This window comes from Anomaloglossus baeobatrachus, chromosome 1 (assembly GCF_048569485.1).
Source record: "Anomaloglossus baeobatrachus isolate aAnoBae1 chromosome 1, aAnoBae1.hap1, whole genome shotgun sequence".
NCBI classification, from domain to species: domain Eukaryota; kingdom Metazoa; phylum Chordata; class Amphibia; order Anura; family Aromobatidae; genus Anomaloglossus; species Anomaloglossus baeobatrachus.
In genome coordinates this window covers 960,596,196-960,622,924 of record NC_134353.1, presented here as the reverse complement: position 1 = coordinate 960,622,924, position 26,729 = coordinate 960,596,196, and the positions used below count along the sequence as shown (strand labels likewise).

General features: G+C 52.8%; 2 protein-coding genes across 2 annotated transcripts in view; one reads left to right on the top strand and one right to left on the bottom strand.

The window, feature by feature from the left end:
• The window catches only part of LOC142262220 (BOS complex subunit NCLN-like), a 31,905-nt gene extending 29,602 nt beyond the window's left edge, over nt 1-2,303 (top strand). The window contains exons 11-15 of the mRNA XM_075332154.1: nt 578-616; nt 689-852; nt 1,572-1,625; nt 1,733-1,811; nt 1,904-2,303. Coding sequence (XP_075188269.1) covers nt 578-616; nt 689-852; nt 1,572-1,625; nt 1,733-1,811; nt 1,904-1,963 — 396 coding nt within the window. The 3' untranslated portion in view covers nt 1,964-2,303. The remainder of the gene's footprint in view (nt 1-577; nt 617-688; nt 853-1,571; nt 1,626-1,732; nt 1,812-1,903) is intronic.
• Nucleotides 2,281-26,167, bottom strand: SLC38A9 (solute carrier family 38 member 9). Its single transcript, XM_075329960.1, is given in 16 exon segments — nt 2,281-3,330; nt 5,129-5,218; nt 5,681-5,829; nt 7,243-7,356; nt 7,838-7,944; nt 11,239-11,346; nt 11,457-11,651; nt 11,993-12,052; nt 13,943-13,969; nt 13,972-14,112; nt 14,423-14,516; nt 17,442-17,505; nt 17,772-17,890; nt 18,177-18,309; nt 18,526-18,638; nt 25,693-26,167. Coding segments are annotated over 15 exon segments (1,659 nt in total). The 5' UTR covers nt 18,618-18,638; nt 25,693-26,167; the 3' UTR covers nt 2,281-3,164.
• Nucleotides 26,168-26,729: the final 562 nt, after the last annotated feature.

Genomic DNA, 26,729 nt, shown 5'->3' with positions numbered 1-26,729 from the left:
ACCCAATTGATCATCTCTGGAGAGACCTGAAAATGGCGTCCACCAACGTTCACCATCCAACCTGACGGAACTGGAGAGGATCTGCAAGGAAGAATGGCCGAGGATCCCCAAATCCAGGATCCCAAGAAGACTCATGGCTGGACTAGCTCAAAAGGGAGGGTGCCTCTACTCAATACTGAGTAAAGGGGCTGAATACTTATGACCATGTGATATACTGAGTAAAGGGGCTGAATACTTATGACCATGTGAGATTTCAGTTTTTCTTGTTTAATAAATTAGCAAAAAATTCTACATTTGGTTTTTTTTTCTGACAAGATGGGGGTTGGGGGGGGGGGAGGAAGAGTGTACATTGAGAATTTACCAAATGGCTGCAATGAAACAGAGTGAAAAATAAATGTAAAGGGGTGTGAATATTTTCTGTAACCACTGTGTGTATATATGTATATATATATATATATATATATATATATATATATATATATATAGCCTAGTCTATGTGAGCGTTATCATATCCCACCACTGCCCCCTGGTGGTAACATTGTAATATGCACAACCTGAACTTTCTTTCCATTTTTAGAGAATACCAAGAAGTGTCCGCGTCTTTGAAGGAGACCTGGTGAGTTCTTTATCTAAATCTCATGTAATTTTGACTGACAATGTCTGAACCACTTTACATTGGTGGTCTCAGGGCGTTCGGGAGGAACGATTAGCGGCCCTTCTGGACTGGTTGACCTCGCAGCCTCGCGCCGCGCAGCTGATCACAAAGGAGCACCCAATACTCTCCACACTGGAGCATCTGTTGAGGAGACACCTGAAGCACGTTAGACGCCACGTCTTCAAACCAGATGACAGGTATTTTCCGTCATTTAAAGGGGATTTCCACATACTCAGGTAGCCTCAGATTCATCATTCATAGACTATGAATAATGTTACTGAATGATGAATGACTCTTTGAAACTGTAAAGTACAGGGTCAGTGAGGGTCAGGTATCCGCCTCAGGTCCGGAACTTGTCTAGGCTGGCCAGGGAAGCCAGTGGAAGGCTTGGTCAGGGGTCACAATCTCCCCCTATCACTAGAAACAGGGTTTCCCTTGCGCCGTTTGCTTGGTACTTCCCCATACCTAGCATGACATTTCAGCAATGTGCGCATTCGCAAGGCGGCGGTGTTTAAGTGCAGACGCAAAATTTACTGGTCGATCTCTCTCTAAATCAGACTTTCTCCTCTACAATCCATTCTGAATGCGGCAGCCAGGGTCATATTTCTGTCCAGCCGCTACACTGGTGCCTCCACCCTGTGCCAGTCACTGCACTGGTTACCCAGCCTGTACAGAATACAATACAAACTTATCATTCTCACCCTCAAAGCGCTCCAGTTTTGCTCCAGCCTATATCTCCTGCCTCATCGCTATCACCAACCCGTGTCCTCTGCTCCGCAATTGATCGGAGACGGACATCCTCCAGTGAGTTCCACAGCGACCACTATAGATCAGCCACTGGTGGCAATGACAGACATCACTCTGCCCCCTGGTGTTCATTTATATTATTACACTGTACATTTCCCTTTCTCCCTAGGAATCCAGAGTTCGTTTTCTATGATCAGATGAGGCAGACGATGACGTCTCACAGGTGAGGGAGCCTGACGCTTTCCACATGCTTTACACTGCAGCGCTGCTTGGTCAGGAGCATCGAGTGTGCGATCAGATCTAATTCCGCTCTCCATGTATGTGTTACAGGGTGAAGCCGGCGGTGTTTGACCTGTTCATGGCTCTGGTCATTGCTGTGTATCTGGGGCTCATTCACCAAGCCGTGCAGGTGAGAACCCCCCACAAGTTACACTATTGCTCCCCCTCATATAGGGGACAAAACTGGGGACCCCCAAACATTTCCACCTTTTCCTTTCCTAGAATTTCACTCTGGTATATTGCAAGTTTATTCATCTAATCACCAAAGAGAAGAAGAAATAAACGGAAGCCTCGGCCGCCATCCTCCCCGGCCCTCCAGCCTCAGCCGCCATCCTGCCCGGCTCGCCAGCCTCAACCGCCATCCTCCCCGGCCCACCAGTCTCGGCCGCCATCCTCCTTGGCCCCGGTCGCCATCCTCCCCAATCCTGCAACCTCGGCCACCATCCTCACTGGCCCCGGCCGCCATCCTACCCAACCCTCCAACCTTAGCCGCCATCCTCCTGGCCCTCCAACCTCAGCCGCCATCCTCCCGGCCACCATCCCCCCCCCCCCCACCACCTCGGAGACGTAGGCTGGAAATGATGCCAGGTATCGTCTCTGGGAACTTTTATAAAATAAAATAACTGTATAAAATCATTTTAATTCATTTTTCTTCCGGTCCATTGACCCTGGATGATCTTCACCCAACGAGCTCCAATATAAGATGCCTTATGAGCACTCGTTTGGCAATTATGGGGTCTTTAGTCCCTCTGGGGGCTGCACAATGGGGCCGACACAGAAACTCTATTACTACCCAATAGCAAGAATCAGGCGGCCCACTACACCAGTACAGGAATATAGCCGTGGTATGACCGGGGGGCCCCCGACTGCCGGGATGAGCTGTAAAGGACGGAGGAAGCCCCCTTTTTACAAACCCCTTAGCCGCAGCGGTCACATTGATTGCAGCACCTAGGGGGGGTATAAGGGCCGCTGGGTGCAGCTCATCGCCTCTGCACTTACCTGTTGGGATGGATGATGGATGAAGGATCGGCAGATGCATGGTATCAGCTGATCGTCCTCACAAATAAACATTAACCCTGTGACATACACCGTCACAAGTGAAAACGTGAAAAGTTAATTTAAAAAGACTAAACGTTGGCATTTTCCCTTTAACTCATCAGCAATTTGCTTATAATGTGGAGAAAGGAGCACAAATCTCCGACCTCTGAGTACGTGGCCATCAGGGTCAGATATATATATATATATGTTTTTTTTAATAAAACTGCTACTTTCTGTGAATGGAATGATGACGGCGGCTCATCGCTGAGTGCACAAAACAACCCGACAGTCCCATGTAAATGTCACACCGCCCAGTCCTGCTGTAGTGCGCTGTCCGGAGCGGCCGCTAGACCCTGTGTTTGTAGCCCCCCGTGTAGTGCCGGGGTCTCACCACGACGCAGGATTAGTCCGTACAAGACTCCAGGAAGAAAGCGACGGACGTTCATCACATCAGGAACTGTGCGATCAAGTTCACAACACCGAGGAGAATGATGCAGACGTGAGCGACCACAGAAAACCACCGCAGCTGCCGGCCGCGATACAGGGCGATCATGTGGATCAGAGAGGGGTAGACGAAGACAAAAGCCAAACCGCACGCAGCTCCGGAGAACCTGAGGACAGAAAACCACATTACTGTGCACCGCAGAGACCTCCCAGAATATAAGTCACCAATGCAAGGTCTGTGCCGATACTCCGAGCAGATCAGAAAAAGTCCATGGAGCCTCTGTAAGGAGTCTCGACACAGACACTAGCCAGATATCCCTCCGGGAAGGACCCAGCCAAGGGGTGACTCTTTTTAGGAGACCACCATTACCACCATATTAAGTGGCCCTTTTAGTCAATATCCAACTCTTGACGAATTTAAAGATATGACAAGGGAATTACCAAGGCCAGGTATCCATCCACAGACAGCTGTTTCGGGGTATTGCCCCTCATCAGTGTGGAGTTGGATTCTGGCCAGGTGGGAGCAATGCCTAGTAGACCAGCAAGACAAAACAATCACTGATCTCGGGGAGACCAGCCAGAGAAAACACTGCCCGCAGCCAGCGAGGGCGCTCAACACAGTGAAATCCTAGGTGCATTGCCCACTGGGAAATATGCAAATCAAAAAAGGTCCGTGGAGCCTCTGTTAGGAGTCTCGATATTTCCCTTGTCGTATCGTTAAACTCGTCAAAGAGTTGGATATTGACTAAAAGGGCCACTTAATATGGTGGTTATGGTGGTCTCCTAAAAAGAGCCGCTCCTTGGCTAGGTCCTTCCCGGAGGGATATCTGGCTATTTTTCTGTGTTGAGACTCCTAACAGAGGCTCCACAGACCTTTTTTGATTTGCATATTTCACAGGGGGCAATGCACCTAGGATTTCACTGTGTTGAGCCGCCTTTGCTGGCTGCCGGCAGTGTTTTCTCTGGCTGGTCTCCCCGAGATCAGTGATTGTTTTGTCTTGATACTCAGAGCAGATAATGCTGGGAGATTTCAGCTCTGCAGTATGCAGAAACTGAGTGCAGCTCTGGAGTATAACACAGGGTGGGACTCATGTGCAGCACAGAACAGGTCACTCTGTATAATTATTTATCCTGTATTATCCTCCAGAGCTGCACTCACTATTCTGCTGGTGCAGTCACTGTGTACATACATTACTGATCCTGAGTTACCTCCTGTATTATACTCCAGAGCTGCACTCACTATTCTGCTGGTGCAGTCACTCTGTACATACATTGCTGATCCTGAGTTACCTCCTGTATTATACTCCAGAGCTGCACTCACTATTCTGCTGGTGCAGTCACTGTGTACATACATTACATTGCTGATCCTGAGTTACCTCCTGTATTATACTCCAGAGCTGCACTCACTATTCTGCTGGTGCTGTCACTGTGTACATACATTACATTACTGATCCTGAGTTACCTCCTGTATTATACTCCAGAGCTGCACTCACTATTCTGCTGGTGCAGTCACTGTGTATATACATTACATTACTGATCCTGAGTTACCTCCTGTATTATACTCCAGAGCTGCACTCACTATTCTGCTGGTGCAGTCACTGTGTATATACATTACATTACTGATCCTGAGTTACCTCCTGTATTATACTCCAGAGCTGCACTCACTATTCTGCTGGTGCAGTCACTGTGTACATACATTACATTACTGATCCTGATTTACCTCCTGTATTATACACCAGAGCTGCACTCACTATTCTGCTGGTGCAGTCACTGTGTACATACATTACTGATCCTGAGATACCTTCTGCATTATACTGCAGAGCTGCACTCACTATTCTGCTGATATTATATCTGTATTTGGGGGTCTTGAGCCGTGGTCTCCCCTCTATGACCCCGTTATGCCCTCACAGGCAGGAATACACCACTATGAATGGATAATGATGGTGCCCCTCAGACATGTCTTACCTGATGATGCCCCCAATATTTGGGTAGAATTTGGCCATGACGACCCCAAACCCGACGACAACAATGTTAAGTCCCAGGACGTGGAAGATGCTGGAATAAAGACGACAACCATCTGAATCCAATGTATTTAACGTCTTTTCATCAGAAATCTCACAGAAATAAATGGTTCTGGTCCAAAATAAAGTATTCGGTTCGGCACCAGACTGAAACGGTACCTCCTGTTAACCACTTCATGACCAGGTGCCACTTACAAGCCTATATTAACGGCGATGAATGTGGTCACTCACTGACAGCAAGCAGAGCTCTTTACAAATAGTGAACACTTTTACAAAAGGGGGTTACAAAACGCTTCCTTTTACCCCACCTAGGACTGGACGCCGTCCTCATAACCGACCGCGGCATAAAACCCACCTAGGACTGGACGCCGTCCCCATATCCAGCCGCGGCATAAAACACACCTAGCACCGGACGCCGTCCCTATAACCAGCCGCGGCATAAAACCCACCTAGCACCGGACGCCGTCCCCATAACCGACCGCGGCATAAAACCCACCTGGGGTAAGTGTTTCCAAAAACATGTCCCAAAAGCTGCACCCGGACCAGGTATCCCAGCAGCGGGTACACGGTCATCATCTGAAAGAGCAGGAAGATTCTTGCGATGAAGGACAGGACGTCGTTACTGGGAAAATTATCCAGAAAGTTCTAGAAGAGAGAATAAAAAGAGCAAAAATTAAAAATTCATTCAGATTCACACAAAGTTCTGTCCTCACGTTACATATTCTAAAGCTGTCCCTATGCCTAACCGCTTACATGCTACAGTTATCATTTACTGCAGCATCTAAGCGGTTAACAGCTGAGCTCGGTGTTATCTCCAATCCTGGCCATTTATACGGTACATGAAGGAGGTCAGGAAGCAACAAAATATAAACCTCAAATTCACACAAAGTTCCGTACTTTTGTTACCTATTCTAAGGCCGTCCCTCTGCCTAACCGCTTACATGCTGCAGTTATTTACTGCAGCATCTAAGCGGTTAACAGCCGGACTGTATTATATACAATCCTGGTTATTTATACAGTACATGAAGGATGTCAAAAAGCTACAAAATGTAAAACTCAAATTAACACACAGCTCTGTCCTTATGTGATGTATTCTAAGGCTGTTCCTCCGCCTAACCGCTTACATGATACAGTTGCCATTTACTGCAGCATCTAAACAGTTAACAGCCGGCTCTGTGTTACCTCTAATCTTGGCTGTTTATACAGTAAATGAAGGATGTCAGGAAGCTACAAAATGTAAACCTGAAATTCACACAAACTTCCATCCTTATGTGATGTATTATAACGCCGTCCCTCTACCTAACCACTTACATACTGCAGCTGGCGTTTACTGCAGCCTCTAAGCGGTTAACAGCCAGACTGTGTTATATACAATCCTGGCCATTTATATAGTACATGAAGGATGTCAGGAAGCGACAAAATGTAATCCTCAAATTCATTCAAATTAACATACAGTTCTGTCCCTATGTTACATATTCTAACACGTCCCTCTGCTTAACCGCTTACATGCTGCAGTTGCCATTTACTGCAGCATCTAAGTGGTTAATAGATGGGATCTGTGTTCTCTCCAACCCTGGCTGCTTATACACTACATGAAGATTAACACTTAGTTCTGTCCTTAGGTTAAGTATTCTAATGGCGTCCCCCTGCCTAAACGCTTACATGCTGCAGTTATCATTTACTGCAGCATCTAAGTGGTTAAGAGCTGGGCTCTGTGTTATATACAATCCTGCCTCTTTATACAGTAAATGAAGGATGTCCGGAAGCTATAAAATGTACACCTCAAATTCACACAAGGTTCTGTCCTTATGTTACGTATTCTAAGGCCGTCCCTCTGCCTACCCGCCTACATGCTGCAGTTTCCATTTACTGCAGCATCTAAACAGTAACCAGCCGGGCTCTGTGTTATCTCCAATCCTGGCTGTTTATACAGTACATGAAGGATGTTGGGAAGCTGCAAAATGCAAGCCTTGCACAAGGATGGGTTGTAGCGCCCTCATCCTTAGTTGGTCATGGTCATCGGAAATTATCACATAATTGCAGATATCGGACACTCACTTGCTGGATGCAATCCTTGGTCAAAGGTGGAGATGGGAACGAGCCGAACACCATCACCCCAACATACATGTACGTTAATCCAACGAGCAGGTAAGCCACCGAGAGGTCTCTGATCTGGGAAGAAAAATGAGACGTAAAAAAAATGTGCAGTGGTGTACAGGGAAACACTGGCCTACAGGAGCGGAGGTCTGTGGCTCCGGGGACCGCGAGGAACGGAGGTCTGCGGCTCCGGGGACCACGAGGAACGGAGGTCTGCGGCTCCGGGGACCGCGAGGAGCGGAGGTCTGCGGCTCCGGGGACCGCGAGGAGCGGAGGTCTGCGGCTCCGGGGACCGCGAGGAGCGGAGGTCTGCGGCTCCGGGGACCGCGAGGAGCGGAGGTCTGCGGCTCCGGGGACCGCGAGGAGCGGAGGTCTGCGGCTCCGGGGACCGTGAGGAGCGGAGGTCTGTGGCTCCGGGGACCGCAAGGAGCGGAGGTCTGCAGCTCCGGGGACCGCGAGGAGCGGAGGTCATCTCACAGAGCAGAGATCACGCTTCTCCCGGTCACTGCGACCACTCCCTGATATAGGAATATTTGCCCCATTCACACGGACTCACGTTATTTTCGGGCTTCTTGTTGTTCTTCAGCAGAGTAATGATACAGTTATGGATGAAGAAAGCGAGTGTGAGGATGCCGGTCAGCTGAGGGAAGGAAAACCGGAACTCTGCAAACACAAATTACCAAAAATTACTTACATGTTCCAACCTTGCAGTAACGCATCCATATTACGAGGTGTCGCTTAGGGACTTTGTTGGGGTTTTTTTGGGGTCCCTACTAATCGATGTGCTAGGACCCCTCTACACGCTGTCCTTATTACCAGTAAAGTCGCATGGCGGAACTTCTAATAAGAAGCGGTGCATAAAAAGAAGAAATGAGAAAAAAAAAAAAAAGCTTGGAAACACTTGGGGGTCCGCGGATTAATACCCCGGCTTTACCACGGATTATGCGAATGCCGGAAAATATTATTGTGGTCTTCAGATTTTTTTCTAGGTTTTATGTGGATTTTGGACCTGGACTTCTGCAGGACGACAACTCCTTTTACAAAGATCCCTTTATATCGAATTATTTTTGGACTTTATTGAATTTATTGTCTTCTCACAATATATCGGAGAACTTACTTTCGGGTTGTGTGCACAAGGAGTATTTGCTTGCAGAAATTTCTGCACCTCCTGGCTGGAAAAAAAAATACTTTTTTCACTGTGTTTTTGTTGTATTTTCAGTGCTTTTTTTGCATGTTTTTTCAGTGTGTTTTTCCCGCTTTTTCTGTGTTTTTTTGCATGTTTTTTCAGTGTGTTTTTGCTGCATTTTCAGTTCTTTTTTGCACATGTGTTTTCAGTGTTTTTTGCCACATTTTCGGTGCTTTCTTGCATGCATGTTTTCAGTGTTTTTTTGCACATATTTCAGTTTTTGCCACGTTTTCGCTGCTTTTTTTGCATGAGTTTTTTTTCAGTGTATTTTTGCTACATTTTCAGTGCTTTTTTTGCACGTTTTTTCAGTGTGTTTTTTGCCGCGTTTACAGTGCTTTTTTGCATGTTTTTTCAGTGTGTTTTTGCCACGCTTTCGGTGCTTTTTTTTGCATGCGTTTTTTCATGTATCTGGAGTGGAAAAACGCTGAAAGAAGTGATGCTGCACAAAACGTCAGGATTCTAAGTGACTTTGCTGGCATAAGGATTTGAACTGCACTCAAAAACGCATTTAAAAAAAACCCAAATGATAAAAATGCCCTGTGTGCACACAGCCTTAAGCTTCTCCCTATTATATGTGTTCCTGAATCCGGAGGGGCGCAGGTCGGGGGTAGAAGTAAAGGTTTTGTGATTCATATGGATTCATATTTTTGTCAGATTTTATTGTAAATATTTGGAAAACCTTTAAATAAAAAAATAAGTATTTGATTACAAAAGAAACCTCGCACATCTGCATTAGCGCAGCCGGTGACAGATTCTTGGTGCTGATGGTTCGGGCAGAGTGAATCTCTTCTCAGGTTCAACGGCCCACATACTGGTGGTCACCCAGCTTCCCAGAGATGACACGGCCAACATACTGGTGGTCTACCAGCTTCCCAGAGATGACACGGCCGACATACTGGTGGTCACCCAGCTTCCCAGAGATGACACGGCCGACATACTGGTGGTCACCCAGCTTCCCAGAGATGACACGGCCAACATACTGGTGGTCTACCAGCTTCCCAGAGATGACACGGCCGACATACTGGTGGTCACCCAGCTTCCCAGAGAGGGCACGGCAAACATACTGGTGGTCACCCAGCTTCCCAGAGAGGGCACGGCAAACATACTGGTGGTCACCCAGCTTCCCAAAGATGACACGCCGACATACTGGTGGTCACCCAGCTTCCCAGAGAGGGCACGGCAAACATACTGGTGGTCTACCAGCTTCCCAGAGATGACACGGCCGACATACTGGTGGTCACCCAGCTTCCCAGAGATGACACGGCCGACATACTGGTGGTCACCCAGCTTCCCAGAGATGACACGGCCGACATACTGGTGGTCACCCAGCTTCCCAGAGATGACACGGCCGACATACTGGTGGTCACCCAGCTTCCCAGAGATGACACGCCGACATACTGGTGGTCACCCAGCTTCCCAGAGAGGGCACGGCAAACATACTGGTGGTCACCCAGCTTCCCAGAGAGGGCACGGCCAACATACTGGTGGTCTACCAGCTTCCCAGAGATGACACGGCCGACATACTGGTGGTCACCCAGCTTCCCAGAGAGGACACGGCCAACATACTGGTGGTCACCCGGCTTCAGAGAGAGGACACGGCCGACATACTGGTGGTCATCCAGTTTCCTAGAGATGACACGGCCGACATACTGGATGTCACCGAGCTTCCCAGAGATGACACGGCCGACATACTGGTGGTCACCCAGCTTCCCAGAGAGGGCACAGCAAACATACTGGTGGTCACCCAGCTTCCAGAGAGGGCACGGCAAACATACTGGTGGTCACCCAGCTTCCCAGAGAGGGCACAGCAAACATACTTGTGGTCACTCAGCTTCCCAGAGAGGGCACGGCAAACATACTGGTGGTCATCCAGCTTCCCAGAGAGGGCACGGCAAACATACTGGTGGTCACCCAGCTTCCCAGAGATGACACGGCCAACATACTGGATGTCACCCAGCTACCCAGAGAGGACACGGCCGACATACTGGTGGTCACCCAGCTTCCCAGAGATGACACGGCCAACATACTGGTGGTCACCCAGCTTCCCAGAGATGACACGGCCGACATACTGGTGGTCACCCAGCTTCCCAGAGATGACACGGCCGACATACTGGTGGTCACCCAGCTTCCCAGAGATGACACGGCCAACATACTGGTGGTCACCCTGCTTCCCAGAGATGACATGGCCAACATACTGGATGTCACCCAGCTACCCAGAGAGGACACGGCCGACATACTGGTGGTCACCCAGCTTCCCAGAGATGACACGGCCGACATACTGGTGGTCACCCAGCTTCCCAGAGAGGGCACAGCAAACATACTGGTGGTCATCCAGCTTCCCAGAGAGGGCACGGCAAACATACTGGTGGTCACCCAGCTTCCCAGAGATGACATGGCTGACATACTGGATGTCACCCAGCTTCCCAGAGATGACACGGCCGACATACTGGTGGTTACCCAGCTTCCCAGAGATGACACGGCCGACATACTGGTGGTCACCCAGCTTCCCAGAGATGACACGGCCGACATACTGGTGGTCACCCAGCTTCCCAGAGATGACACGGCCGACATACTGGTGGTCACCCAGCTTCCCAGAGATGACACGGCCGACATACTGGTGGTCACCCAGCTTCCCAGAGATGACACGGCCGACATACTGGTGGTCACCCAGCTTCCCAGAGATCACGGCCGACATACTGGTGGTCACCCAGCCTCCCAGAGATGAAACATGCACTTTACTAAATCAGTAAAATAAAATGTCACTTTCTTACCAGGAACAAAATATTCTTGCACTTTATCCCAGTGGAACTCAAAATGAAACCCGATCCGGGCGGCTTTATACGTCACCAGAGACACCAGGTAGAGCACCGACGCCGTGCCTGAAATACAGACGGAAAAGACATCACACAATGCGGTCCTCATCCTCCTGAGTATTTATTCCATCACACTCCGTTATTTCTGTGCATTGTCTCGAATATGGATCACGCACCTAAGACATTGAATTTAGCAAAAAACGAGGGAGAGCGGAAGTTGAGGAGCGGCAGCAGGACGAGGATCAGATACAGGGGGACGGTGTCCGTCTTACTCCACCAGTCTTCAAACTGCAGCAGCCCCGTCATATTTCCGCTGCTCGGGTCCACGGTTGTGTTGGGTGAACTCCCGTCTCCGGTGTTCGGGCAAATAACTAAAAACATGAAAAAAAAAAAATCATCATCACTATGTCCATTCTCAGTGTTTTAGTGTCTCCAGATTACCATGTAGCGGAAGCAGAAAATGGCCAGATATATAGTTTATAGAAAAGAGAGAACGTCGCTGCAGTATACAGCCCAGGCCCTGCCAGATATACAATATATATATATATACTTTACTGATTACACCTGATTAATGCACACACGGTCGGGTATTATTTCCATATTGCTCCTGTTTGTTCTTGTTAATCATGTGTGATCAGTACAGCGTGTATATATCTGTATACCTGCACGTGCCTATATACTGCAGTGTCCTTTATCTCCCGGCTTCTCCTACCTTTGTCGCTCCCGTTTGTGCTCAGCACGATTTCTGTGACATTGATGTGATGAACATAATCTACAAAGACACAAAACACAAATATAAAATGTCAGTCTCTGCAGGAACAGAAGGTCGGCGTCACCGACGTAGCTCCATCCTGCTCGCTCCGTGCAAGCACCGTATGAGCACCGCAGTCACCGTCCTCACAGGCCGCACCCCCGATGTCACCCCCGCACCGCAGTCACCGGCTTCACAGGCCGCCCGCCAATATCACCCTCGCACCGCAGTCACTGGCCTCACAGGCCGCCCGCCAATATCACCCCCGCACCGCAGTCACCGGCCTCACAGGCCGCACCCCCCATATCACCCCCGAAACCGCAGTCACCGGCCTCACAGGCCACCACCGATATCTCCCCCGCACCGCAGTCACCGGCTTCACAGGCCGCCCGCCAATATCACCCTCGCACCGCAGTCACTGGCCTCACAGGCCGCCCGCCAATATCACCCCCGCACCGCAGTCACCGGCTTCACAGGCCGCCCGCCAATATCACCCCCGCACCGCAGTCACTGGCCTCACAGGCCGCACCCCCGATATCACCCCCGCACCGCAGTCACCGGCTTCACAGGACACCCCCCGATATCACCCCCGAAACCGCAGTCACCGGCCTCACAGGCCACCACCGATATCTCCCCCGCACCGCAGTCATCGGCTTCACAGGCCGCGCCCCCGATATCACCCCCACACCGCAGTCACCGGCTTCACAGGCCGCCCCCCGATATCACCCCCCGCACCGCAGTCATCGGCTTCACAGGCCGCGCCCCCGATATCACCCCCGCACCGCAGTCACCGGCTTCACAGGCCGCACCCATGATATCACCCCCGCACCGCAGTCACTGGCCTCACAGGACGCCCGCCAATATCACCCCCGCACCGCAGTCACCGGCCGCACCCCCAATATCACCCCCGCACCGCAGTCACCGGCTTCACAGGCCGCACACCCCCGATATCACCCCCGCACCGCAGTCACTGGCCTCACAGGCCGCACCCCCGATAAACCCCCGCACCGCAGTCACCGGCTTCACAGGACGCCCCCCGATATCAACCCCGCACCGCAGTCACCGGCTTCACAGGCCGCCCCCCAATATCACCCCCGCACCGCAGTCACCGGCTTCACAGGCCGCACACCCCCGATATCACCCCCGCACCGCAGTCACTGGCCTCACAGGCCGCACCCCCAATAAACCCCCGCACCGCAGTCACCGGCTTCACAGGACGCCCCCCGATATCAACCCCGCACCGCAGTCACCGGCTTCACAGGCCGCCCCCCGATATCACCCTCGCACCGCAGTCACCGGCTTCACAGGACGCCCCACCCCCCGATATCACCCCCGCACCGCAGTCACCAGCTTCACAGGCCGCCCCCTGATATCACCCCCACACCGCAGTCACCGGCTTCACAGGTCGCCCCCACGATATCATCCCCGCACCGCAGTCACCAGCTTCACAGGCCGCCCCCTGATATCACCCCCACACCGCAGTCACCAGCTTCACAGGCCCCCCCCCGATATCACCCCCGCACCGCAGTCACCGGCTTCACAGGCCGCCCCCTGATATCACCCCCACACCGCAGTCACCGGCTTCACAGGCCGCCCCCCGATATCACCCCCACACCGCAGTCACCGGCTTCACAGGCCGCCCCCTGATATCACCCCCACACCGCAGTCACCGGCTTCACAGGCCGCCCCCTGATATCACCCCCACACCGCAGTCACCAGCTTCACAGGCCGCCCCCTGATATCACCCCCACAGCGCAGTCACCGGCCTCACAGGCCGCCCCCCCATATCACCCCCACAGCGCAGTCACCGGCCTCACAGGCCGCCCCCCCCGATATCACCCCCACACCGCAGTCACCGGCTTCACAGGCTGCCCCCCCCATATAACCCCCCCCGCACCTCTTCATACTTACTATAAATAAATTTTCCTGTGTTAAAAAAAAGTTGGACATCAGCACCCAATATACGATCATCGCTCCAACCAACGACACCAAAGAGAAGAGGAGGCTGGACCAACGTCCGAAGGAACCGAAATAATACTGACACACATCGGGAAACTCCCAGTGCGAGGTGTCCACGAGGGCTGCAAGACAGGAGAGACCGCAGGAACGTGAGAGTCAGCGCACATACAGTACTCCAGAGCTGCACTCACTATTCTGCTGGTGCAGTCACTGTGTACATACATTACTGATCCTGAGTTCTCTCCTCTGCGGGGGTTAATGGTATCTGGTGATTCCCTTACATCAGCCACTGTAGGGGAGTTATAAGTATAATGGTCTCTATAGCCCCCATGTTATTACACTTTCCCATTAATCCCACCTCCCGGCAGATAAGAGTGAAGCATTACGTGTCAGTGAGTGCTGAGTGTATAATACGCGGTCAGTGAGTCTTACGTATCGCCCCGCGGGACTTCACAACTCTATAGCAGCAGTAAAGTGTTAGGAGGCCCATCAGGAATATGACGGCTACGCCCGTGGTGAATCCGGCCTGGAAGATAAAGGAGATATTGAAGAGAGATTCTCACAATCACAAGTAAAAAACTTCATATTGAGTCGAACCCTAAGATAAGACTCACACGGAGGAGATTGTCCCGCTGCAAAATGTCAGGAAACAAATTGCCGGAATGTAGTAAGTTTTGCCGGCCGTCAGGACCGGGCGCGAGAGGTTACAGAAAAAGGTAAGGTGTGGTGAATCTACTGGGGTGGTCATCGCCTGCTGCTAAAAACGCCAATGTGTTCTGCACTGGTATGGCTGTTACAAATAATTAAACCCCAAGAACAGCGCCATGTTGGACGAACGTTTGGCCAACATCAATCCATCTCGCCCGACACGCGCACGCTCCGTAGCGCTCGCTCTGCTTAACGCTCCTTTGTTCTGTATGAGAAAGCCGCTGGCAGACTCCGGTGGTGACTTATTTTGACAAAAACAGCCACCCGATGATGGACAGGTCACATATTTACACCCCCGACAGCACATCAGGGGAGTCAGGAGGCCCCGATACATAGTAGACTGCCGGATATCAGCCAACATTAATACAATATTTAGGTCTTCATGAGACAAATTCTTTAAAAAGGTCAATCACTACTTTTCCATTGATGGCCAATCATTAGGGTCATCAATGTCTGATCGTCTGGGGCCCGGCCACCCCCCCCCCATCCAGTATATTCAGTGCCGGTAGCCGGAAATTCTCAGTTATTATTATAGCGCCATTTATTCCATGGCGCTTTACAAGTGAAAAGGGTATACATAAAAACAAGTGCAATAATCATGAGCAATACAAGGCACAGACTGGTACAGGAGGAGAGAGGACCCTACCGGAGAGGGCTCACAGTCTACAGGAGGAGAGAGGACCCCACCCGCGAGGGCTCACAGTCTACAGGAGGAAAGAGGACCCTGCCCACGAGGGCTCACAGTCTATAGGAGGAGAAAGGACCCTGCCCACAAGAGATCACAGTCTACAGGAAGAGAGAGGACCCTGCCCGCGAGGGCTCACAGTCTACAGGAGGAGAGAGGACCCTGCCAACGAGGGCTCACAGTCTACAGGAGGAGAGAGGACCCTGCCAACGAGGGCTCACAGTCTATAGGAGGAGAAAGGACCCTGCCAACGAGGGCTCACAGTCTACAAGGGATGGTGAGAGTACAGTGGGTGAGGACAGAGCTGGTTGCGCAGTGGTGAGTGTTATTGTAGGTTGTAGGCTTGTCGGAAGAGGTGGGTCTTCAGGTTCCTCTTGAAGCTTTGCATGGTAGGGGAGAGTCTGATATGCTGGGGTAGAGGGTTCCAGAGTATGAGGGGAGGTGCAGGAGAAATCTTGTATGTGATTGTGGGAAGAGGAGATGAGAGGGGAGTAGAGAAGGAGATCTTGTGAGGATCTGAGGTTGCGTGCAGGTAGTTATCAGGAGACTAGGTCACAGATGTAAGGAGGAGTCAGGTTGTGGAAGGCTTTGTATAATATGGTTAGGGTTTTGAACGGATGTCTTTGGGCAATGAGAAGCCAGTGAAGGAATTGGCAGAATGGCGAGGCTGGGGAATAGCGAGGGGACAGGTGGATTAGTCGGGCCATAGAGTTTAGGATAGATTGGAGGGGTGCAAGAGTGTTAAAAGGGAGGGCCAGAGAGCAGGAGGTTGCAGTAGTCAAGGTGGGAGATAATTAGGGCACACACTAGTGTTTTTGCTGATTCTTGGATAAGGAATGCATGAATCCGGGAGATATTTGAGTTGTAGTCGACAGGAGGTGAAGAGGGCATGGATATGTGGATTGAAGGATAGAGCAGAGTCGAGGGTTACTCCGAGGCAATGAGCTTGCGACACTGGGGACAGTGAGCAGCCATAAACTTTGATGGATAGGCCTTGGTGGAGGAGTTGGGAGAGGATAAGGAAAGACAATGAATTCAGTTGCACATGTTAAGCTTTAGAAATCACGCAGACATTGTGGGATTTTGGTTAGTAAGGAGGTGATGTCAGGTCCAGAGAGGTAGATCTGCGTATCTGCGTAGTTCCAGAGCTGCTCTGTTACCTAACAGCGGCCATAGCCAAATCCTGTTACATTCACCTCCCATTCAGATCAATAAGAGGCGCATGTGCAGTACCCGGCTGGGGCCCGCCATCAGAAGACAGAGCAGCTCCGGAACAGAGCATTTCTGGCCGCCTGCTGCTGAAACCAAAAACAGCTGATCAGTGGGGGTGCCCGACCCAATCAGACTGATGGCCTTCAAAGGAAAAGTAGTGGACAACCCCTTTAAGCTGCTCGGTCTGTGATCCCCGAATTACACCACCATTATAATGGATGATCAACCATTTATAAGTGTATTCTACAGGCCGCTTTACACACAACGATATCGCTAGCGATCTCGTTAGCGATGTGACACGCCCAGATCGTTGGTACGATTTGCCCAGAACGCTCATAAGTCGTTTTGTAGCGGTCACACGTACCCATCTCACAAATGACGCTACATCGTATAGTTTGACCAAGGCGGCGGTCGTGTGGACGCCATCACACAGCATTCCTCCCAACGATTCCGGCAACGACAAAGGCGTATAATTGTCCATAGCATACACCCTGGCGTGACACCAATCAGAGCGGAGGAGGCGTGGAGCATTGCTCGTAACGACACGCCCGCGTCGCTGATGACGGACGCACTAACGACGTGGTTTGTCGTTGGCAGGGTGTCAAACGTAGCAATATGTCTGCTGCGTTCCAAACGACGAACAATATTTTGAAACTGAGCATGTCAACGATTTTCGCTATTTTTACGATCGTTCGGAGTCGCTCGTAGGTGTCACTCGCTAATGATGACGGAAGTGCGCCACGAAACTTATGACCCCGACGACATATTGTCAGATAAATCGTAGCGTGTAACGGGGCCTTGAGGCGGCGGCTCAGGAGTATTTGCTGGCTTTGCTTTCCCTATTACCTGCTTAATTCCCCAGGGAATACTGAGAATCGATGTTCCCATCATCGTGTTCCAGATCATAAATCTGTAAAACAAAAGAAAAAGTTTCATTGCTTTATACAAAGAACACAACAGCCGGCGTCTCATCCCGCCTGAGGCGACTGCAGAGAAGAGCAAATATCCAAAGGAATAAAACTTGTTACCGAGAATGATACTAAATATAAAAACAAAGCCGGGAACGATGCAGGCTCAACGTGTGAGCCCGCAACAAGGTCAGCGAGCCGGCGTATGTCGTCACATGTCGATAATGCGTTAAATTATACCCTGAGCCTCTACCGTCGGGTCACGTACATTGTGACGATGCTGGAGTTTTTTTCCGAGCCGTCTCCGCCATCAATTTTTAAAGCGGTTCCCAAAGGACTGTAGACATAAATTTCTTCGGGGGCAGGAATCACGTGATCTGGAGCGATCTACAACAAAATGACACAAGATAACGCCATTAAATGGGTAAATGAAAAGTAAAGACTTTATCCCATCAATTTCTGGTGTGGTCCCGGCCATGATGAACACTCAACATAGGCGGCCAGCTTAGATGTGATGTTTGCCCGGCTGAGAGCCAAGTTTTCTGCAACTCCCCTTGTATGCGAATGCACGCTCAGCTGAGCATGCATGTATGTTATATAGCAGAGGTCGGAGCAAGCTGCGGGTCTCCTAAAAAATAAAATCTGGCATCATGGAGAGGTGGTGCGATCATACCAACGAAGACTGTGACGAGCGGCCGAGCTTGCTGTAGTAGTGGATGCGCTTGTTCATGGCTGCAGCGTGGCACGTGACTCTGGGGGGGTCGTGATTGACGCTGGTGATATTGGAAGGTTCAATGTAAAAAGGCCTGAAAAAGAGAAATCAGAAAAGCTTTTAGTTTGGTTATTAATATTCCCTTCTCGCACCCATCCCCCGCTATGATTAATGCCGTGCATTGCACATGTCAAAACCTGCAGCATGTCACCGCTTGTCGAAGATTTTCACTGTAGATCTAAGGTGAAATATGCAGCAAATCTGCGACAATACAAAATGCAATTAGGTAGCTCCGGTAACACGCGCCTACCTCCGGGACCGGGCGTCCACAGCGCTGAAGTGATTGCTCGCACATTCCTCAAACAGGGACGGGTAAAGCAGCGGGGCCTCATCCCCCTCCATCGTAAGCCGCAGATAATAACCCTAGAAAAGGAACACAAATGCAGAAGAGGAACATGACGAGGACACAGAGAACCCCAGATATATCTCCATCTCCACCCTCCGCCCCATGAGGTGCCGACTAATGAGGAGTGGGCACTACCATGCTATGTACTCTTACCTGGTGATGAGCGGGCACTACCATGCTCAGGTGCTCTGTACTCTTACCTAGTGATGAGCGGGCACTACAATCCTCAGGTGCTCTGTACTCTTACCTAGTGATGAGCGGGCACTACCATGCTCAGGTGCTCTGTACTCTTACCTAGTGATGAGCGGGCACTACCATGCTCAGGTGCTCTGTACTCTTACCTAGTGATGAGCAGGCACTACCATGCTCAGGTGCTCTGTACTCTTACCTAGTGATGAGCGGGCACTACCATGCTCAGGTGCTCTGTACTCTTACCTAGTGATGAGTGAGCACTACCATAAGTGAGCACCCGGGCATTGTAGTGCCCGCTCATCACTAGTTACGAGTACAGAGCACCCGAGCATGGTAGTGCCCGCTCATCACTAGTTACCAGTACTGAGCACCTGAGCATGGTAGTGCCCACTCATCACAAGTTACCAGTACTGAGCACCCGAGCATGGTAGTGCCCACTCATCACTAGTTACCAGTACTGAGCACCCGAGCATGGTAGTGCCCACTCATCACTAGTTACCAGTACTGAGCACCCGAGCATGGTAGTGCCCGCTCATCACTAGTTACGAGTACTGAGCACCCGAGCATGGTAGTGCCCGCTCATCACTAGTTACCAGTACTGAGCACCCGAGCATGGTAGTGCCCGCTCATCACTAGTTACGAGTACTGAGCACCCGAGCATGGTAGTGCCCCGCTCATCACTAGTTACCAGTACTGAGCACCCGAGCATGGTAGTGCCCGCTCATCACTAGTTATGAGTACAGAGCACCCGAGCATGGTAGTGCCCGCTCATCACTAGTTACCAGTACTGAGCACCTGAGCATGGTAGTGCCCGCTCATCACTAGTTACCAGTACTGAGCACCCGAGCATGGTAGTGCCCGCTCATCACTAGTTACCAGTACTGAGCACCTGAGCATGGTAGTGCCCGCTCATCACTAGTTACGAGTACAGAGCACCCGAGCATGGTAGTGCCCACTCATCACTAGTTACGAATACAGAGCACCCGAGCATGGTAGTGCCCGCTCATCACTAGTTACAAGTACTGAGCACCCGAGCATGGTAGTGCCCGCTCATCACTAGTTACAAGTACTGAGCACCCGAGCATGGTAGTGCGCGCTCATCACTAGTTACCAGTACCGAGCACCCGAGCATGGTAGTGCCCACTCATCACTAGTTATGAGTACCGAGCACCCGAGCATGGTAGTGCGCGCTCATCACTAGTTATGAGTACTGAGCACCTGAGCATGGTAGTGCCCGCTCATCACTAGTTACAAGTACTGAGCACCCGAGCATGGTAGTGCCTGCTCATCACTAGTTACAAGTACTGAGCACCCGAGCATGGTAGTGCGCGCTCATCAGTAGTTACCAGTACAGAGCACCTGAGCATGGTAGTGCCCACTCATCACTAGTTACCAGTACTGAGCACCCGAGCATGGTAGTGCCCGCTCATCACTAGTTACCAGTACTGAGCACCCGAGCATGGTAGTGCCCACTCATCACTAGTTACGAGTACTGAGCACCCGAGCATGGTAGTGCCCGCTCATTACCAGTACTGAGCACCCTAGCATGGTAGTGCCCGGTCATCACTAGTTACCAGTACTGAGCACGCGAGCATTGTATTGCCCACTCATCACTAGTTACGAGTACTGAGCACCCGAGCATGGTAGTGCCCGCTCATTACTAGTTACCAGTACTGAGCACCCGAACATGGTAGTGCCCACTCATCACTAGTTACCAGTACTGAGCACCCGAGCATGGTAGTGCCCGCTCATCACTAGATACCAGTACTGAGCACGCGAGCATTGTAGTGCCCACTCATTACTAGTTACCAGTACTGAGCACCCGAGCATGGTAGTGCCCACTCATCACTAGTTACGAGTACTGAGCACCTGAGCATGGTAGTGCCCGCTCATCACTAGTTACGAGTACTGAGCACCTGAGCATGGTAGTGCCCGCTCATCACTAGTTACCAGTACTGAGCACCCGAGCATGGTAGTGCCCGCTCATCACTAGTTACGAGTACTGAGCACCTGAGCATGGTAGTGCCCGCTCATCACTAGTTACCATTACTGAGCACCCGAGCATGGTAGTGCCCGCTCATCACTAGTTACGAGTACTGAGCACCCGAGCATGGTAGTGCCCGCTCATTACCAGTACTGAGCACCCTAGCATGGTAGTGCCCGCTCATCACTAGTTACCAGTACTGAGCACGCGAGCATTGTAGTGCCCACTCATCACTAGTTACGAGTACTGAGCACCTGAGCATGGTAGTGCCCGCTGATCACTAGTTACGAGTACTGAGCATGGTAGTGCCCGCTCATCACTAGTTACGAGTACAGAGCACCCGAGCATGGTAGTGCCCGCTCATCACTAGTTACGAGTACAGAGCACCCGAGCATGGTAGTGCCTGCTCATCACTAGTTACCAGTACTGAGCACCTGAGCATGGTAGTGCCCGCTCATCACTAGTTACGAGTACAGAGCACCCGAGCATGGTAGTGCCTGCTCATCACTAGTTACCAGTACTGAGCAGCTGAGCATGGTAGTGCCCTCTCAACACTAGTTACCAGTACTGAGCACCCGAGCATGGTAGTGCCCGCTCAACACTAGTTACGAGTACTGAGCACCCGAGCATGGTAGTGCCCACTCATCACTAGTTACGAGTACTGAGCACCCGAGCATGGTAGTGCCCGCTCATTACCAGTACTGAGCACCCTAGCATGGTAGTGCCTGCTCATCACTAGTTACCAGTACTGAGCACGCGAGCATTGTAGTGCCCACTCATCACTAGTTACCAGTACTGAGCACCTGAGCATGGTAGTGCCCGCTCATCACTAGTTACGAGTACTGAGCATGGTAGTGCCCGCTCATCACTAGTTACGAGTACAGAGCACCCGAGCATGGTAGTGCCCGCTCATCACTAGTTACGAGTACAGAGCACCCGAGCATGGTAGTGCCTGCTCATCACTAGTTACGAGTACTGAGCACCTGAGCATGGTAGTGCCCGCTCATCACTAGTTACCAGTACTGAGCAGCTGAGCATGGTAGTGCCTGCTCATCACTAGTTACCAGTACTGAGCACCTGAGCATGGTAGTGCCCGCTCATCACTAGTTACCAGTACTGAGCACCTGAGCATGGTAGTGCCCGCTCAACACTAGTTACCAGTACTGAGCACCCGAGCATGGTAGTGCCCGCTCAACACTAGTTATGAGTACTGAGCACCTGAGCATGGTAGTGCCCGCTCATCACTAGTTACGAGTACTGAGCACCTGAGCATGGTAGTGCCCACTCATCACTAGTTACCAGTACTGAGCATGGTAGTGCCCGCTCATCACTAGTTACCAGTACTGAGCATGGTAGTGTCCGCTCAACACTAGTTACCAGTACTGAGCACCCGAGCATGGTAGTGCCCGCTCAACACTAGTTATGAGTACGGAGCACCTGAGCATGGTAGTGCCCGCTCATCACTAGTTACGAGTACTGAGCACCTGAGCATGGTAGTGCCCACTCATCACTAGTTACCAGTACTGAGCATGGTAGTGCCCGCTCATCACTAGTTACGAGTACTGAGCACCAGAGCATCTAAAGGGTTAGTACCAAGCTGGTAATGAAGGTGATAAGTGATGACGTATATATCATTGAGGATCCTGAGTACAGAGCTCAGCACAGCCCCGGCTGAAGAAAGTGGAGGCCAAACGTGTGGACCCCCCTACCTTCAATGTCTATGGGACCGGCAGTGATGGCAGGACGCAGCCTGGTACAACCCTCTTTACAGCTGGACACTAGTCACAGCGGTGAGGAGACAAGTTTCTTTGTGTTGCGCTGAGTCAGCAATGTCCTTTCCTGCTTCATATCACTACAGGACACATCTCCAGCCGGCGGCCACAATGTTACAAAATACTGTGTGTAATGACATGCGTCATCTCACCAGGACCTCACACCGATCTCAGTGCAGCCCCCCATCTCACCAGGACCTCACACCAGTCTCAGTGCAGCCCCCCATCTCACCAGGACCTCACACCAGTCTCAGTGCAGCCCCTCATCTCACCAGGACCTCACACCAGTCTCAGTGCAGCCCCCCATCTCACCAGGACCTCACACCAGTCTCAGTGCAGCCCCTCATCTCACCAGGACCCCACACCGATCTCAGTGCAGCCCCTCATCTCACCAGGACCCCACACCGGTCTCAGTGCAGCCCCTCCCATCTTACCAGGACCCCACACCGGTCTCAGTGCAGCCCCTCCCATCTCACCAGGACCCCACACCGGTCTCAGTGCAGCCCCTCCCATCTCACCAGGACCCCACACCGGTCTCAGTGCAGCCCCTCCCATCTCACCAGGACCTCACACTGGTCTCAGTGCAGCCCCCCTTTCTCACCAGGACCTCACACTGGTCTCAATGCAGCCCCCCCCTTCTCACCAGGACCTCACACTGGTCTCAGTGCAGCCCCCCATCTCTCACCAGGACCTCACACTGGTCTCAGTGCAGCCCCCCCATCTCACCAGGACCTCACACCGGTCTCAGTGCAGCCCCCCCCATCTCACCAGGACCTCACACCGGTCTCAGTGCAGCCCCCCCCATCTCTCACCAGGACCTCACACCGGTCTCAGTGCAGCCCCCCCCCTTCTCACCAGGACCTCACACTGGTCTCAATGCAGCCCCCCCCTTCTCACCAGGACCTCACACTGGTCTCAGTGCAGCCCCCCATCTCTCACCAGGACCTCACACTGGTCTCAGTGCAGCCCCCCCCATCTCACCAGGACCCCACACTGGTCTCAGTGCAGCCCCCCATCTCACCAGGACCTCACACTGGTCTCAGTCCAGCCCCCCATCTCACCAGGACCTCACACTGGTCTCAGTCCAGCCCCCCATCTCTCACCAGGACCTCACACTGGTCTCAGTGCAGCCCCCCATCTCTCACCAGGACCTCACACTGGTCTCAGTGCAGCCCCCCTTTCTCACCAGGACCTCACACTGGTCTCAATGCAGCCCCCCCCTTCTCACCAGGACCTCACACTGGTCTCAGTGCAGCCCCCCATCTCTCACCAGGACCTCACACTGGTCTCAGTGCAGCCCCCCCCATCTCACCAGGACCTCACACCGGTCTCAGTGCAGCCCCCCCCATCTCTCACCAGGACCTCACACCGGTCTCAGTGCAGCCCCCCCCCTTCTCACCAGGACCTCACACTGGTCTCAGTGCAACCCCCCATCTCTCACCAGGACCTCACACTGGTCTCAGTGCAGCCCCCCCCCATCTCACCAGGACCTCACACTGGTCTCAGTGCAACCCCCCATCTCTCACCAGGACCTCACACTGGTCTCAGTGCAGCCCCCCCCATCTCACCAGGACCCCACACTGGTCTCAGTGCAGCCCCCCATCTCACCAGGACCTCACACTGGTCTCAGTGCAGCCCCCCATCTCACCAGGACCTCACACTGGTCTCAGTCCAGCCCCCCATCTCTCACCAGGACCTCACACTGGTCTCAGTGCAGCCCCCCATCTCTCACCAGGACCTCACACTGGTCTCAGTGCAACCCCCCATCTCTCACCAGGACCTCACACTGGTCTCAGTGCAGCCCCCCATCTCTCACCAGGACCTCACACTGGTCTCAGTGCAGCCCCCCATCTCTCACCAGGACCTCACACTGGTCTCAGTGCAGCCCCCCCCATCTCACCAGGACCTCACACCGGTCTCAGTGCAGCCCCCCCCATCTCTCACCAGGACCTCACACCGGTCTCAGTGCAGCCCCCCCCCTTCTCACCAGGACCTCACACTGGTCTCAGTGCAACCCCTCCCATCTCACCAGGACCCCACACCGGTCTCAGTGCAGCCCCTCCCATCTCACCAGGACCTCACACTGGTCTCAGTGCAGCCCCCCTTTCTCACCAGGACCTCACACTGGTCTCAGTGCAGCCCCCCCCATCTCACCAGGACCTCACACTGGTCTCAGTGCAACCCCCCATCTCTCACCAGGACCTCACACTGGTCTCAGTGCAGCCCCCCCCATCTCACCAGGACCTCACACTGGTATCAGTGCAGCCCCCCATCTCACCAGGACCTCACACTGGTCTCAGTGCAGCCCCCCATCTCACCAGGACCTCACACTGGTCTCAGTCCAGCCCCCCATCTCTCACCAGGACCTCACACTGGTCTCAGTGCAGCCCCCCATCTCTCACCAGGACCTCACACTGGTCTCAGTGCAACCCCCCATCTCACCAGGACCTCACACTGGTCTCAGTGCAGCCCCCCATCTCACCAGGACCTCACACTGGTCTCAGTGCAGCCCCCCCCCCTTCTCACCAGGACCTCACACTGGTCTCAGTGCAGCCCCCCATCTCACCAGGACCTCACACTGGTATCAGTGCAGCCCCCCCCCTTCTCACCAGGACCTCACACTGGTCTCAGTGCAGCCCCCATCTCACCAGGACCTCACACTGGTTTCAGTGCAGCCCCCCATCTCACCAGGACCTCACACTGGTCTCAGTGCAGCCCCCCATCTCTCACCAGGACCTCACACTGGTCTCAGTGCAGCCCCCCCTTCTCACCAGGACCTCACACTGGTCTCACTGCAGCCCCACCCCTTCTCACCAGGACCTCACACTGGTCTCAGTGCAGCCCCCCATCTCACCAGGACCTCACACCGGTCTCAGTGCAGCCCCCATCTCACCAGGACCTCACACCGGTCTCAGTGCAGCCCCCCATCTCACCAGGACCTCACACTGGTCTCAGTGCAGCCCCCCATCTCACCAGGACCTCACACTGGTCTCAGTGCAGCCCCCATCTCACCAGGACACACAGTGATGTCCCCATCTGCCCTCCGCAGTACACAGATCACGGCCTGACGTCACATAACCCCTGGATGTCTGCGGCCCTCACATCACTGAGCCCCGCGCTCACCTGTGCAGCCGCCCGGACCTCTCCTCTCCTCTCCTCGCCGGCCCCGCGCTCTCCTCCGCTGCTCCCCGCACTTTACCTCAGCAACTTGCCTGTGAGCTTCAAAACAGGAAGCAGCTGACGAGGAGCCGGCTGCCGGCATTGTGGGGAGTGTAGTCCCAGAGGCATTGTCTGTATTGTGTCACGTGGGAGACGAGAACTACAGGTCCCAAGATGCAATGCGAGAACGGAGAATTGTGTTTAGTGAAGCGCTTCTGAGGAAAGACGCTGAGTAAGAGGATTGGCAGTGTGTGAGAGTGTACGAGGAGAGGGGACGAGCGTGAGGAGAGAGGAGAGGAGAGCGTGAGGAGAGGGGACGAGCGTGAGGAGAGAGGAAAGGAGAGCGTGAGGAGAGAGGAAAGGAGAGCGTGAGGAGAGGGGACGAGCGTGAGGAGAGGGGAAAGGAGAGCGTGAGGAGAGGGGACGAGCGTGAGGAGAGGGGAAAGGAGAGCGTGAGGAGAGAGGAAAGGAGAGCGTGAGGAGAGGGGACGAGCGTAAGGAGAGGGGACGAGCGTGAGGAGAGGGGAAAGGAGAGCGTGAGGAGAGGGGAAAGGAGAGTGTGAGGAGAGAGGAAAGGAGAGCGTGAGGAGAGGGGACGAGCGTGAGGAGAGGGGACGAGCGTGAGGAGAGGGGACGAGCGTGAGGAGAGGGGACGAGCGTGAGGAGAGGGGAAAGGAGAGCGTGAGGAGAGAGGATGAGTGTACGAGGAGAGGGGACGAGCGTGAGGAGAGGGGAAAGGAGAGCGTGAGGAGAGGGGACGAGCGTGAGGAGAGGGGACGAGCGTGAGGAGAGGGGAAAGGAGAGCGTGAGGAGAGGGGAAAGGAGAGCGTGAGGAGAGGGGACGAGTGTACGAGGAGAGGGGACGAGCGTGAGGAGAGAGGACGAGCGTGAGGAGAGGGGACGAGCGTGAGGAGAGAGGGGGCGAGTGTACGAGGAGAGGGGAAAGGAGAGCGTGAGGAGAGAGGACGAGCGTGAGGAGAGAGGACGAGCGTGAGGAGAGG